This window comes from Schistocerca nitens, chromosome 8 (assembly GCF_023898315.1).
Source record: "Schistocerca nitens isolate TAMUIC-IGC-003100 chromosome 8, iqSchNite1.1, whole genome shotgun sequence".
Lineage (NCBI taxonomy): Eukaryota > Metazoa > Arthropoda > Insecta > Orthoptera > Acrididae > Schistocerca > Schistocerca nitens.
The window spans coordinates 501,176,156-501,191,141 of NC_064621.1; the positions used below are offsets into that span (position 1 = coordinate 501,176,156).

Consider the following 14,986-nt stretch of genomic DNA (forward strand, 5'->3'; position numbering starts at 1 on the left):
TGATGGGGACATGTTGCGCCGAGTGTGGGAGGAACTTGATTATCGGCTTGATGTCTGCCGAATCACTAAAGGGGCACATATCGAACATTTGTGAACGCCTAAAAAAACTTTTTGAGTTTTTGTATGTGTGTGCAAAGCATTGTGAAAATATCTCAAATAATAAAGTTATTGTAGAGCAGTGAAATCGCTTCAATCATTTGTAATAACCCTGTATGATGTATACATGCAAACTGAAGTGACGAATGAAAATTTATACCAAAGCTGGGATTCCAACCCGGGTCTTCTGCTCACTAGGCAGATTCTCCTACCACTATGCCATTCTGATACACTGGCTTTCCAGAACTGCATGGACTACCCTAGCATGCCTCCCTCCTCAATCCAAATTCCCATTCACACCTCAGCCCACTTGGTATTCCCCTTAAACTTGAGAAGTGTTGCAGAGGCTCTCTGACTACATTGGAATAGCACCTCAGCATCAAGTAAAACAGGAGATCCTTCCTGAAACCCAGGCATAGGTGCTTTACTTAATATATACGATTCCAGAGACCTACATCTACATCTACATGCATACTCTGCCCAATCACACTTAACTGCCTGGCAGAGGGCTCATCGAACCACCTTCACAATAATTCTCTATTATTTCAATCTTGAATAGCGTGCGGAAAAAAACCAACACCTGTATCTTTCCGTGGAAGCTCTTATTTCCTTTATTTTATTATGATGATCGTTTCTCCATATGTAGGTCGGCATCAACATAATATTTTCGCATTCGATGGAGAAAGTTGGTGATTGAAATTTTATAAGAAGATTCTGCTACAACGAAAAATGCCTTTGTTTTAATGGCATCCACTCCAAATCCCGTATTACGCCAGTGACACTCTCTACCCTATTTCACGATAATACAAAATGTGTAGCTCTTTTTTGAACTTTCTGTATGTACTCCATTAATCGTATCTGGGGAGGATCCCAGACTGCACAGCAGTACTCCAAAAAAGGATGGACAAGTGTAGAGTAGGGAGTTTCTTTAGTAGAACTGTTACATTTTCTAAGTGTTCTGCCAGTAAATCAGTCTTTGGTTTGCCTTCCCCACAATGTTTTATATGTGTTCTTCCCAATTTAAATTGTTCATAATTGTAATTCCTAGGTATTTAGCTGAATGGATGGCCTTTTAGATTTGGCTGACTTATGTAACTGAAGTTTAACGGATTTCTTTTAGCACTCATTTGGATGACCTCACACTTTTCGTTATTTAGGATCAATTGCCAATTTTTGCACCATTCAGATATCTTTTCTAAATCATTTTGCAATTTGTTTTGATCTTGTGATTACTAGACGATAAACGACAGCATCATCTGCAAAAACCTAAGATGGCTTCTCAGATTGTCTCCTAAATCATGTATATAGACACAGAAGAGCAGTGGGTTTATAACACTACTTTGGGGAACACCAGAAATCACTTCTGTTTTACTTAATGACTTTCCGTCAGTTACTATGAACTGTGACCTCTCTGATATAAAATCACTAATCCAGCCACATAACTGAGACAATATTCCATAAGCACGCAAACACTAGAAGCCACCTCTGTGGTACAGTGTCATAAGCCTTTTGGAAATCTAGAAATACAGAATCTATTTGAAATCCATTGTCATTACCACTCAGCATTTCATATGTGTAAAGATCTAGTTGTATTTCACAAGAATGATGTTTTCTAAATCCTTGACTGTGTGTTGACGGACCATTCTCTTTGAGGTAATTCATAATGTTCAAACACTATATATGTTCCATAATCCTGCTGCAGTGGTTAGACACTGGACTCGCATTCGGGAGGACGACGGTTCAATCCCGCGTCCGGGCATCCTGATTTAGGTTTTCCGTGATTTCCCTAAATCGCTCCAGGCAAATGCCGGGATGGTTCCTTTCAAAGGGCACGGCCGACTTCCTTCCCCGTCCTTCCCTAATCCGATGAGACCGATGACCTCGCTGTCTGGTCTCCTTCCCCAAACCAACCAACCAACCAACCTGCTGCATATTGATGTTAATGATATGGGCCTGTAATTTAGTGGATCACTCCTACTACCTCTCTTGAGTATTGGTGTGACCTGTGCAACTTTCCAGTTTGTGGGTACGGGTCTTTCATCGCTTGAGGGGTTGTATAAGATAGTTAAGTATGGAGCTATTGCGTGAGCATACTGTGAAAGGAAAGTAATTGATATACAGTCTGGACCAGAAGACTTGCTTTTACTAAATGATTTATGTTGCTTTACTACTCCAAGGATATTTACTTCTAAGTTACTCATGTTGGCAGCTGTTCTTGATTCGAATTCTGGAATTCTTACTTCATCTCCTTTGGTGAAGGAATTTTAAAAGGCTGTGTTTAGAAACTCTGCTCTCGCTGCACTGTCTCCAATAGTATTTCCATTGCTATCATACAGAGAAGGCATTGACTGTGTCTTGCTGCTAGCATATTTTACATACAACCAGAATCTCTTCAGATTTTCTGCCAGCTTTTGAGACAAAGTTTTGTCGTGTAAACTTATTATAAACATCTCACATTGATTTCCGCACTAAATTTCGAGTTTCTGCAAAAGATAGTATGTGGTCTGCACTTACATTGTTAATTTGAAAGGAGTGGATATCGTCTCTCAGGAAGGCATCAAGTGAATTTTTATCTGCTTTTTTGAACTGGTATATTTTTTGTTTATATTTGGAGGTTACAGTATTCAGTCTTGCTGTATTCACTAATCCCTGTATCTGTTTTGACACTTGTTATTAGTTCAGGATTATTTGTTGCTACGAGGTAAAGTGTATGTTCACACACGTTTACTGTTCATGTGGGCTCATGAACTAACTGCTCAAAATAATTTTCAGATAATGCATTTAACCCATTTTCAGTTATTTTATGCATACCTCCAGATTGAAATTAAACATGTATTTTTGTCAACATTTTGAGGGTAAATTAAAGTCACCATTGATTATAATTGTATGAGACCTGAGCCATGCAGACTGAAGCAATGAATGGAAGTTTTTACAAAACTTGGGTTCTTAGACAGGATCCCCCATTTCTAATAAGGCTGAGGTGCGATTCCAATACAGTAGGAGATCCTCTGCAATGCTGTTCAAATTTAGGTGGAATACTGAGTTGGCTGAGGTGTGAATGGGAATTTGGATTGAGGAAGGTATGTGCAGTTGTGAAAAGCTGATGTACAAAGATGGTGTAGTGGTTAGCACACCTGCAGCAGGAGACATGGCTTTGAATCCTGCCCTTGGTTCAAATTTTCATTGTGTCGCTTCAGTCTGCAGATATATAAAAAAAGTAATATTGTATCAGGAACTATGTAAGGAAAAGTTGTGTAATCCCACCTTACTTTGTTACACATAGTACAAAAACCATTCCCAGATTAAATACCTCATTGGACCATTGGTGCTCTTCATGACTTACATCATTTGAAAAGAAGCGTAGTGGATGACCTACATGCCTCCAGTCAACTACTGTCCAGTTTCTGTGTCGTTTGGCTCACTGAAGACATGCAGCTTTACACGCTACTGTGAGCATGTGTCTCCAGATGTCCATTACGAGTAGTTCCCTTTGCTTCACTGAAAGTGACAGTGCCTGTCATTGACAAGCCGTGACACTATTCCTTGTAGACATGTTGGAGAGTCTTGTTGATACACCAACAAATTGGAAATGCCATTCAGTATATGATCATATGAATGTCCAGACAAAGTAACTTCTTCCTGCCTTTCTTTCATGTCTCCATGTCTAGCTGCCATTCTGTGCTGATTCTGTACGACCTACTGGCCAACACACACCACTTCTCTGCCATGTCTTATGTCAGTGGCGCATAACTCACTGATAGCAGTTCTGTATTATCTACGATGCTATAAAATAATCATTGTACTCTTTTAAGGGACTAACAAATATTTTGTCTGGTGGTCTTACAAGGTGTAAGCACTTCCTGTGACATTTCAAATAGCAGTACCTCAATCTTTTGCACAACTTCCGTGAACAAGGAGATGCTGCAAGGTGTTAAATATGCCAAGGATATAGACTTTATTTCCATCTAAAAATCCACATATATTAAATGTACATGAGACCACGCATTATCGCAGTGGAGTAAAAAAATGGTGTATTACCACCAACATTAGGTGTATGTAATTTGTTTATAACTGGATTTTAAAATGATATTGTAGGTGCATTAATGTACTACAGTAATTGCTATATGGTCTGTTACTGCGAAAGAAGAACCAGAAAGTGGTTCATTGTACTTCTAGGAAATACGAAAGAGAGTTGTTTTTCAGTGCCAGAAATTGAAGAATATATTTGAATCTGACTTGGGTGCTGTAAAGCGAGAGGTGCCACGGGGATCTGTTTGTACCTGTTGCTTTTCTTGATTTTATCGATAATTGGTCAAAAACTGTTTGCAGTTGACACAAGGTCACAGTGAAAGATATAGTATGTTATGTAATTGATTCAGTAAAGATGGAAGTGAATAACACTAGATCATGGCTTACAGAAAATAGATAATCAAGCACAGTGTATATAGTTTCTGACTTGGAACTCTTGGACCTTGTTCAGATCCTAATTGCTGCTGTACTGTAAGAAAATTCTCAAATGTCCCTGACTCCAACACTTGAAAGTTTGAGAGATCAAAGGTTCCTTTGAAAGATCACAACAGATTTCCTTCCCCATCCTGGAAAAATAGGACCTTGTGCTCTCTAATGACTTTGTGCTGTCGATGGGATGTTAAACCCTAATCTTCCTTCCATTTGTTATGAAGTAGAGAACCATAAGTGTATGTTTCCAGAATGAGATTTTCACTCTGCAGCAGAGCGTGCACTGATATGGAACTTCGTGGCAGATTAAAACTGTGTGCCGGACCAAGACTCAAACTCGGGACCTTTGCCTTTCGCGGGCAAGTACTCTACCACCTGAGCTACCCATGCACGACTCTCACCCCGTCCTCATAGCTTTACTTCTGCCAGTACCTCATCTCCTACCTTCCAAACTTTACAGAAGCTCTCCTGCGAACCTTGCAGGACTAGCACTCCAGAAAGAAAGGATATTGCGGAGACATGGCTTAGCCTCAGCCTGGGGGATGTTCCCAGAATGCAAGGTTCGCAGGAGAGCTTCTGTAAAGTTTGGAAGGTATGAAACGAGGTACTGGCAGGAGTAAAGCTGTATGGACGGGGTGTGAGTTGTGCATGGGTAGCTCTGGTGGTAGAGCACTTGCCCGCGAAAGGCAAAGGTCCCGAGTTCGAGTCTCGGTCCGGCACACAGTTTTAATCTGCCAGGAAGTTCCATAAGTGTATGTGCTTCTTTATTTAAGAAGCCTTGGTTCCTCTTATGCCGCGTATTTCTACTTAGACTTTTTTCCCTTCACAATTGCTGCAGCTGTCACCTTCTTGGTTTATTCTCAATAAAATTATTGAATGTTTGCCTCAGTTGTACTGAGATTACACCAAGAAATTGGCAGTTGTGGGTGGTTACGAAGCCATTAAAAAAAAGACATGTTATGGAGCCAGTAAAAAAAGAAATCTAACAACTGTTAAAGCATGTTCATAGAAAATTAATAAAACAATTGTTATCCAGCTCTATTTGGAATATAATCATGAATTTGATACAAGATCAGTAACAAACAATTGTTACCCAGCTGTATTTGGAATATAATCATGAAATTAGATACAAGATCAGTAACATGATTCATGCTTAAAATTTCTGGTGCAGCTTAATTATATATTGAAATAAGCATACCAGTAAATTTATAAACTACAGAGATTTCAGTTATAGAGGGCTAAAGATTCAGTAATCGATTTATTAAGATTCTGTTGATCGTCTCCTCCATAATAGCCAGAAAATGTCAAAGACAAGTGTATTTCATCTGGTAATGACACTGGCACAGAGAAGGAGGTGATGAGTATTGGTGTTTAAGCCCATCGAAATGGGAGCCCAACACCAACAATCCCTTTCAATGTGGCTGCAGTGAGTTCAACAAGCATACATAAGACCACTGTTCAAAGTACTTGAAGATGATGATTGGGTCAGATGGCAAAAACTTGTGAGTGAGATGAAACTGAAATTCAGCTAGAAGCAAGGAAACATAAACCATTCAATCATGCAGGAAAACATTGTGAATCAGGCTGCATCTTATTGGAAAATGACAAAACTTGAAAAATAAAATATTACACTGAAGATGAACCAGCACTCTTTGTTTTGAATATGACAATATCTCAAACAAATGTATTTCAAGTAAATTTAAATGATATAATATAGCCTCTATACCCAATGTGCTGCATTCTGTTATTGGCATGCACATAACAGACGTGATTAATGGAGGACAAATCATAGGGTCAAGTGGTATATTTGAGATGGAATGTACTATGGGTAATAGGTTAGTCAAAGAAATGTAGTGAAAATCAGGAAATGTGTGGATGCAAAACTTTTGAACTATCGCTGAAATTTCAGATTCAGTGTATCCGTTTTTGCCAGTTTCAATTCCTTCTCATTTGCTCTTTTCTTTCCTTTTCTCCCAATCTTCTTCCATATTTTCACCATAAGTATTCTTTCTTCAGACCACTTTACACGTGTTCTCTTACTGTTTCTGACTTGAAACATCTCTAACTTCTTTTTTCTGAAAATACCTCTTTTGCTGCTTCTTGTGCTTGTATCCTGCATATTTCTAAATCTTCTTTAACTTCCTGGCTATGTGTATTATAAACTTCTTTTCCCAGAATCACATGAAGATTTATTTTATCAACCTATTGTCTTTCATCCTGTATAGATGTCCAGAAAGTATCATTCCCCTTTTTCCTTATTGTTTCTGTTATGTTTTCTGTATTTTGGTATATTTCATTGTTGTACAATTTTCTCATGAGTTTATCTGATTTGTAATTCAGTGCTAGGCATTTGCTTGAGTAGAGGCATTCTTGTTTCACTACTTTACTGTAATGCATTATTTTTTGAATTTCTTGATATCTACTTATAATTGTGAATGTTTCTTGTTATTATGTATGCCCTTTCCATTTTGTGACTTCTTTCATTATGGCAGATTTTTATAATCCATTTTATCTGAACTAGATACATGAACTTGTTAACTTTTCTATTTCACCAGTGTGAAAAAAGGCTATTTTTGTATGTTAATGATAAAGTTTATTTTCTAAAGAGAGATTTTTGAATATACTGTACTGGTATCTGTCCAAAGGATTAATTTGTATTTTTGCATTTGCTAGATTTTCAGCTATTTGGCATACAGCAATTTTTAGTTTGCAACTGTCTGGCCTCAGTACACTGCTTCTTTCTTCCCAGTTGTGTTGATGATTCTTGATTTTTTTTTTTTTTTAAATTCTTCATGCATCAGTCTACTTAGGTGAGCTGTTGCCCTTTCCTTATTTTACATATTGCTCTATCCAGAAATTTCCATTAATGTTATATAGTTGAAGAGTACTGTAGGTATGTCTTACAACTGTATTATATTTGAAAGAGGTTAGAAATTTCATTCAGGAACTTTATTTGGAGTCTGTTTATATTTGATTGTTTTTTTATGTTTAAAAATTTTTCAATTGTGAAGAATGATATTATTATTATCTTCTTTCCTTTCTCAGACCTTAGGTCTGGTTGGAAATGGAAAGTGACGCGGACCTTGATCAAGCGTGACTTCCTTTTAACTGTACGGTATATGTTAAATTGCGTTTAGGAACTTTCGGGTAATTGAACATGTATCAATAATTACAGATTTCTGTAGTTGTATATATATGTTTGGATGTAGCTGTATTGCATTGATGTACCGGTGGATATTGTGTGGTATGACTCCTGTAGTTGATAATATGATTGGTATAATGTCAACTTTATCCTGATGCCACATGTCCTTGACTTCCTCAGCCAGTTGGATGTATTTTTCAATTTTTTCTCCTGTTTTCTTTTGTATATTTGTTGTATTGGGTATGGATATTTCGATTAGTTGTGTTAATTTCTTCTTTTTATTGGTGAGTATGATGTCAAGTTTGTTATGTGGTGTTGTTTTATCTGTTATAATGGTTCTGTTCCAGTATAATTTGTATTCATCATTCTCCAGTACATTTTGTGGTTCATACTTGTATGTGGGAACGTGTTGTTTTATTAGTTTATGTTGTAAGGCAAGCTGTTGATGTATTATTTTTGCTACATTGTCATGTCTTCTGGGGTATTCTGTATTTGCTAGTATTGTACATCCACTTGTGATGTGGTCTACTGTTTCTATTTGTTGTTTGCAAAGTCTGCATTTATCTGTTGTGGTATTGGGATCTTTAATAATATGCTTGCCGTAATATCTGGTGTTTATTGTTTGATTGCAATCATGAATCCTTCCGTCTCACTGTATATATTGCCTTTTCTTAGCCATGTGTTGGATGTGTCTTGATCGATGTGTGGCTGTGTTAGATGATACGGGTGTTTGCCATGTAGTGTTTTCTTTTTCCAATTTACTTTCTTCATATCTGTTGATGTTATGTGATCTAAAGGGTTGTAGAAGTGGTTATGAAATTGCAGTGGTGTAGCCGATATATTTATATGAGTGATTGCTTTGTGTATTTTGTTAGTTTCTGCTCGTTCTAGAAAGAATTTTCTTAAATTGTCTACCTGTCCATAATGTAGGTTTTTTTTATGTCAATAAATCGCCTTCCTCCTTCCTTTCTGCTTAATGTGAATCTTTCTGTTGCTGAATGTATGTGATGTATTCTATATTTGTGGCATTGTGATCGTGTAAGTGTATTGAGTGCTTCTAGGTCTGTGTTACTCCATTTCACTACTCCAAATGAGTAGGTCAATATTGGTATAGCATAAGTATTTATAGCTTTTGTCTTGTTTCTTGCTGTCAATTCTGTTTTCAGTATTTTTGTTAGTCTTTGTCTATATTTTTCTTTTAGTTCTTCTTTAATATTTGTATTATCTATTTCTATTTTTTGTCTGTATCCTAGATATTTATAGGCATCTGTTTTTTCCATCGTTTCTATGCAGTCGCTGTGGTTATCCGATATGTAATCTTCTTGTTTAGTGTGTTTTCCCTTGACTATGCTATTTTTCTTACTTTTGTCTGTTCCAAAAGCCATATTTATATCGTTGCTGAATACTTCTGTTATCTTTAGTAATTGGTTGAGTTGTTGATTTGTTGCTGCCAGTAGTTTTAGATCATCCATGTATAGCAAATGTGTGAATTTGTGTGGGTATGTTCCAGTAATATTGTATTATTATTATTATTATTATTATTATTATTATTATTCTAACAGGGGAGTAGAAACAGGTGCTGGAGGGTGGACTTACAAGTCAGTCAGATACACATTGAACATAGAGTTGAGATGAAATATCAATCTCATCTGAGGAGTAATTTATTCCTATTTGTACACAAAGAGTTAGTTTCATTTCTCTCTCTCTCTCTCTCTCTCTCTCTCTCTCTCTCTCTCTCTCTTAAAAAAAAGTAAATTGAGCACTTAATGTGTAAGGTTTAAAAGGTTTGCTGTTCATCTATCTCTTGAAATAGCCGTTACTGCAAATGGTTTCCATAAACTTATTAGGGCTCATGAATATACATTGTTTTCTTATTTACAGAGAAACTGATGAGCCGGCTGAAGATGATATTTTAGATTTGGGTGTAACTGATGGCCTTGATGACTTAGATTCAGATTTACAAGAAAGTGCTGATGCTAGCCAGCAGAAACTTGTTGAAGAACAATCCACTTTTGGCACAGAAATAGAGAATGTAACTGCAGAACCAGAAACCACAGGTATTGCTCATATTTATCCATTGCTTGTTTGTCAATACCTAAAATGTAGCTCTGAAGTATGTGAAGAGTAAGCTGAAGGACAGTTAGACCTCTCTTTCTCTCTTTTATCTTTATAGTGTAAATGGATAGATTAGATTTTTTATCTATCCATTTACATTATATTGTCAATAATTGATTATTTTGTGTATTATATATCCTTTATTTTCATTTGTTATGATGACACTAGTAGTAAAGTGCACTAGAAATCTTTAGGTGACCCCCTACACTGAACTAGCTCTAATTCCTAGTTTCCATATTAAATTGTTACTCATTTCTACTTTTTCTGTGCTCCATTTATCCAACTGTAAATGCACCCAAAAAAAGCACCACAGAGGAATCACATGAATGGAATTGAAATTAGTAGATGTGATGTGCATATAGAGATAAACAAATGATTACTACTTCAGAAAAAATTATTATGAGTTATTCAAGAGAAAGAGCTTCACAAATTGCGCAAGTCAGCAACATGTTGGTCCACCTCTGGGCCTTATGCAAGCAATTATTTGGCTGGACATTGATTGAAGAGTTGTTGGGTGTCCTCCTGAGGGACATCGTACCACATTCTGTGCAGTTGGCATGTTAGATTGTCAGAGTCACAAGCTGGCTGGAGGGTCCTGCTATAATACTCCAAATGTTTCTTGCCAAGATAGGGTTTGGTAGGCATGAAGATAAGCCGTAGAAGCTCTCGCCGTCTGCAGCAGGCGTAATCTTGCTGAAATGTAAGCTCAGGGTGGCTTACCGTAGAGGGCATAGAATATTGTTGACACACCACTGTGCTGTAAAGTGCTGCAGATGACTACTAAAGGTGTTCTGCTTTGAAAAGGAATTGCATCCCAGACCATCACTCCTCGTTGTTGGGCCACATGGTGGACAACATTCAGGTTGGTATCTGATCACTGTCTGGGGCGTCTCCAAACATATCTTCAGGTTGGAATCGCTTGGTCTGGAGTAGAATTGTCTTCAGTGATGAGTCCTGCTTCGAATTGAGTCCCCCAAAAAAGAAGCTGTCAGGAATGGCATACATATTGTAAGTCCATAACCTGAAGAAAGGTAAATACAGAAATATGGAAAAAGAGTGGCTGGTTGTGTAAAGAAAAGCAAATATAAGGAGCAATCAAATGAAGCCTGAACATCCTCCACAGCGGGACCACGGAATGGTTCCTTTCAAAAGTAATCGTCACATGCGTTGAGACATACATCCCAAAGGGAGAAGAGACGGTCAATTCCTGTTTCATAGAATGCGGGAGTTACTGACGGATCCACAACTGCACCCACACTTACTCTTCTTTGTCCAACTGAAACCAACATCCACACATATCTTTCTTCGGGACGCAAGAGATGTGGAAATCCTACATTGAAAGATTTGGGCTATACGGAGGATATTGCAGTGTTTTCCAACCAAGTTGCTGAAGCATAGCCTTCGTCTGATTGGCAATGTGGGGGTGAGCTTTATCATGCAACTGGATGATTCCATCTGACAACGTTGCTGGGCATTTTGACTTTATGGCACATCACGGTGCTGCGCATTGATTGTGGTTCCACACTCAAGGAACTTGGCCAGCAGAGGGCTCCTGCAGTTGAAGCAGGAGGTCATCATGCCCTTACCAAAACTTATGTGAACAGTTTTGGATTTCTTTGGCGTGGGAGGTGTGGCATGTCCCCACTGTTGGCTTTGCCTTTTGCCCTCAAGCTGTCAGATGGAATCATCCTGTAGCACGATAACACCCCGTACACTTTGCCATTCAGCCAAAGGCTTTGCTTCAGTGTTGTGGTTGGGAAACAGTACAACATCTACTGTACAGCCCAGATGTTTCACCATGTGATTTTCACATCTTTGGCGACGTGAAGAAAGACGTGTGGATGTCTGTTTCAATCGGACGAGGAAGTGCAATAGTTGGTGCGGTTGTGGAGCCATCAGCAGCCGGCCATGTTCTGCGAAACAAGAATTGATCGTCTTTTCTCCCAGTGGAATAAATGTCTTAATATAATACTTGTGGTGATTACCATTCCATGGTCCCAGTGTGACAGGTGTTCAGTTTTCATTTGACTGCCCCTCATAGATCAGAGGGGGGGGGGGGGGAAAAAAAAGATATGTGGATTAAAAAAAAATCTGAAATTGATTTGCTCCTTTGAATTATGTCACATTTAGTTATTTTACCTCAATTTCTTGCATATTACTTTTTATCTCTGCATGCTGACAACAAATATTTTCGTAAACTTTATTCTGGCATTTATGGAATCAAACAGAGGTTGTAATTTTTATTTTTTTTCCCCTCTCTCTCAATAATACTGACATTATGGGGCAGCAACTTGGGGCACATATGTACCAGTCTTATTATCAACTAGCCATTTCTCCACAGCTTCACCTATGTATGCATTTGACACATGTGTTGAACACCTCCCCCTCTGTGTTCACCTCATCCTCCCACTGTCTGTCCATCTCGTCCTGCCACGGCTATCTGTCTCCTCCTCTCCACTTTATGTCTCATTATCTCCCCCATCCCGTTTCGTATTACATTGTCTCCACCCTAGCTCTGACCATATCTTCATCCCCCTCCCTCCCTCCCTTTCCATCTTCACCTCGTCCTCTTCCTTTTCCACCTGCCCACCACCCATCTACACTTTCCACCTGCCTACCACCCATCTACACTTTCCACCTGCCTACCACCCATCTACACTTTCCACCTGCCTCAGGGGTGTCCCCCTCCTCCCCTGTCTGCCCATTTCCACCTCCCTCTCCCTCTGTTCATTTCCTCCTCCCGTTCCGACACCTCCTCTGTCCATTCCAATGTGCCCCAGCTATGCTCACAATGTGTAGCCCTTGCAATAGCATTCAGTAAAGTAGGCTACAACACGCTTATCATGCAGGGCAGGTATTGTAGCAAGGACAGACACGTTTGAAACGTAGTACATTATAAAGCAACATGTAAGATACAGGTTGTGCTTAGCACTGAACACATTGACTGTACAACAGTAATACAGCAACATGTAAGATACAGATTGTGCTTAGCACTGAACACATTGACTGGACAACAGAATACAGTGTACTTGTTTGCAATCACTTAAATATAGCTGTTTATGTCGCGGCTCACGAGAGTGTGTCAGGGTGCCGATCCAGGTGGTCTCTGTAAGGGGACCTGTGAACTGTATGGAAGGAGTCAGGTACTGCCAACATTTGCAGATGGTAAGTATTTATTCTCTAGTGGTTAAAAATGTATGTAGGTTATCCTTCTTCAGAAGCTGTTAAACGTTAACACCTTTTAAAAAAGGAAATGTGTAGTCACAACTGCTAAAGAATAAATGCACTGGTGTGCAAAACATATGGACAAAAGTAACTTTCATATGATATGTAATTACCAAGTAACATTGCTCTTTGAAACTTTGACCATACCTAGAAAGAACTGCTACAGTGTAGTCCAGAAGGTAACAAAGAAATACACAGTAAGATGATAAAAAATGACACTTTAATTCAAAGACTATAATTACACTGAATTCACCACAATTTATGATGGTTCCCTGGACATTACAAAAGTTGGGACATGGTTCAGGGAATGTGATCATAACAGATGGCAATGTGTTCCTGTTCAGACCACAAGATTGGTAAGGAGTTCTTGCGATACAATGTTCAAGCCCTCCACCAGTGTGGTTGAGAACTGCTGGATGCTTGGTGCATGTGCGCGTGCTGCAGTACATCTCTCCCATGCATCCAACATGTGTTTTATCGGGTTTAAGTTGGGGGAACGGACATGCCAGTCTGTTCTACCCAATTTCAGGTAATAAAAGTATTGACAATTATTGGTTAAAGTATCCAAATGTCTCAAAATTTGTTTAAGGTCCTCTTATATTGCCCCATAGCAACAAGGACATGGAGAGATGGTCTGTTGTGAAGTACATACACTATGTGATCAAAAGTATCCGGACACCTGGCTGAAAATGAGTCACAGGTTCGTGGCGCCCTGCATCAGTAATGTTCAAATTCAATATGATGTTGGCTCACCCTTAGTCTTGATGACAGCTTCCACTCTCGCTGGCATATTTTCAGTCAGGTGCTGGAAGGTTTCTTGGGGAATGGCAGCCCATTCTTCATGGTGTGCTGCACTGAGGAGAGGTATTGATGTTGGTCGGTGAGGCCTGGCATGAAGTCAGCGTTCCAAAACATCCCAAAGGTGTTCTGTAGGATTCAGGTCAGGACTCTGTGCAGGCCAGTCTATTACAGGGATGTTGTTGTCATGTAACCACTCCGCAACAGGCCATGCATTATGAACAGGTGCTCGATCGTATTGAAAGATACAATCGCCATCCCCGAATTACTCTTTAACAGTGGGAAGCAAAAAGGTGCTTAAAACATCAATGTAGGCCTGTGCTGTTAAAGTGCCATGCAAAACAACAAAGGGTGAAAGCCCCCTCAGTGAAAAACACAACACCACCATAACAGCACCACCTCCAAATTTTACTCTTGGGACTACAAACACTGACAGATGATGTTCATCAGGCATTTGCCATACCCACACCCTGCCATCAGATCGTCACATCGTGTACCGTGATTTGTCACTCCACACAACGTTTTTCCACTGTTTAATCATCCAATGTTTATGCTCCTTACGCCAAGTGAGGCATTGTATGGCATTTACCGGTGTGATGTGTGGCTTATGAGCAACCACTTGACCATGAAATCCAAGTTTTCTCACCTCCTGCCTAACTGTCATAGTAGTTGCAGTTGATCCTGATGCAGTTTGGAATTCCTGTGTGATGGTCTGGATAGATGTCTGCATGTTACACATTATGACCCTCATCAACTGTTGGTGGTCTCTGTCAGTCAACAGACGAGGTCAGGGTGTACACATTTGTGCTGTATGTGTCTCTTCATGTTTCCACTTCACTATCACATCAGAAACAGAGGCCCTAGGGATGTTTAGGAGTGGAAATCTCGTGTACAGACGTATGACACAAGTGACACCCAATCACCTGATCATATTCGAAGTCCGTAAGCTCTACACAGTGCCCCATTCTGCTTTCTCACTATGCCTAATGATTACTGAGGTGGCTGATATGGAGTACCTGGCAGTAGGTGGCAGCACAATGCAACTAATTGAAAAAAGTTTGTTTTTGGGGGTGTCCAGATACTTTTGATCATATAGTGTATTAGAAGAAAAGGCAAAAATGATCAGAAAATTTTTAAACAGTGTTTTGATTG

The 14,986-nt window shown here is 39.1% G+C and overlaps 1 protein-coding gene across 2 annotated transcripts in view; it reads left to right on the forward strand.

The window, feature by feature from the left end:
* Positions 1 to 14,986, forward strand: part of LOC126199239 (RNA-binding protein 33-like) — a 222,544-nt gene that overhangs the window by 32,634 nt on the left and 174,924 nt on the right. For both annotated transcript variants that reach the window (XM_049936032.1, XM_049936031.1), the window contains exon 4: positions 9,578 to 9,753. In XM_049936032.1, the coding sequence (XP_049791989.1) occupies positions 9,578 to 9,753 (176 nt within the window). The remainder of the gene's footprint in view (positions 1 to 9,577; positions 9,754 to 14,986) is intronic.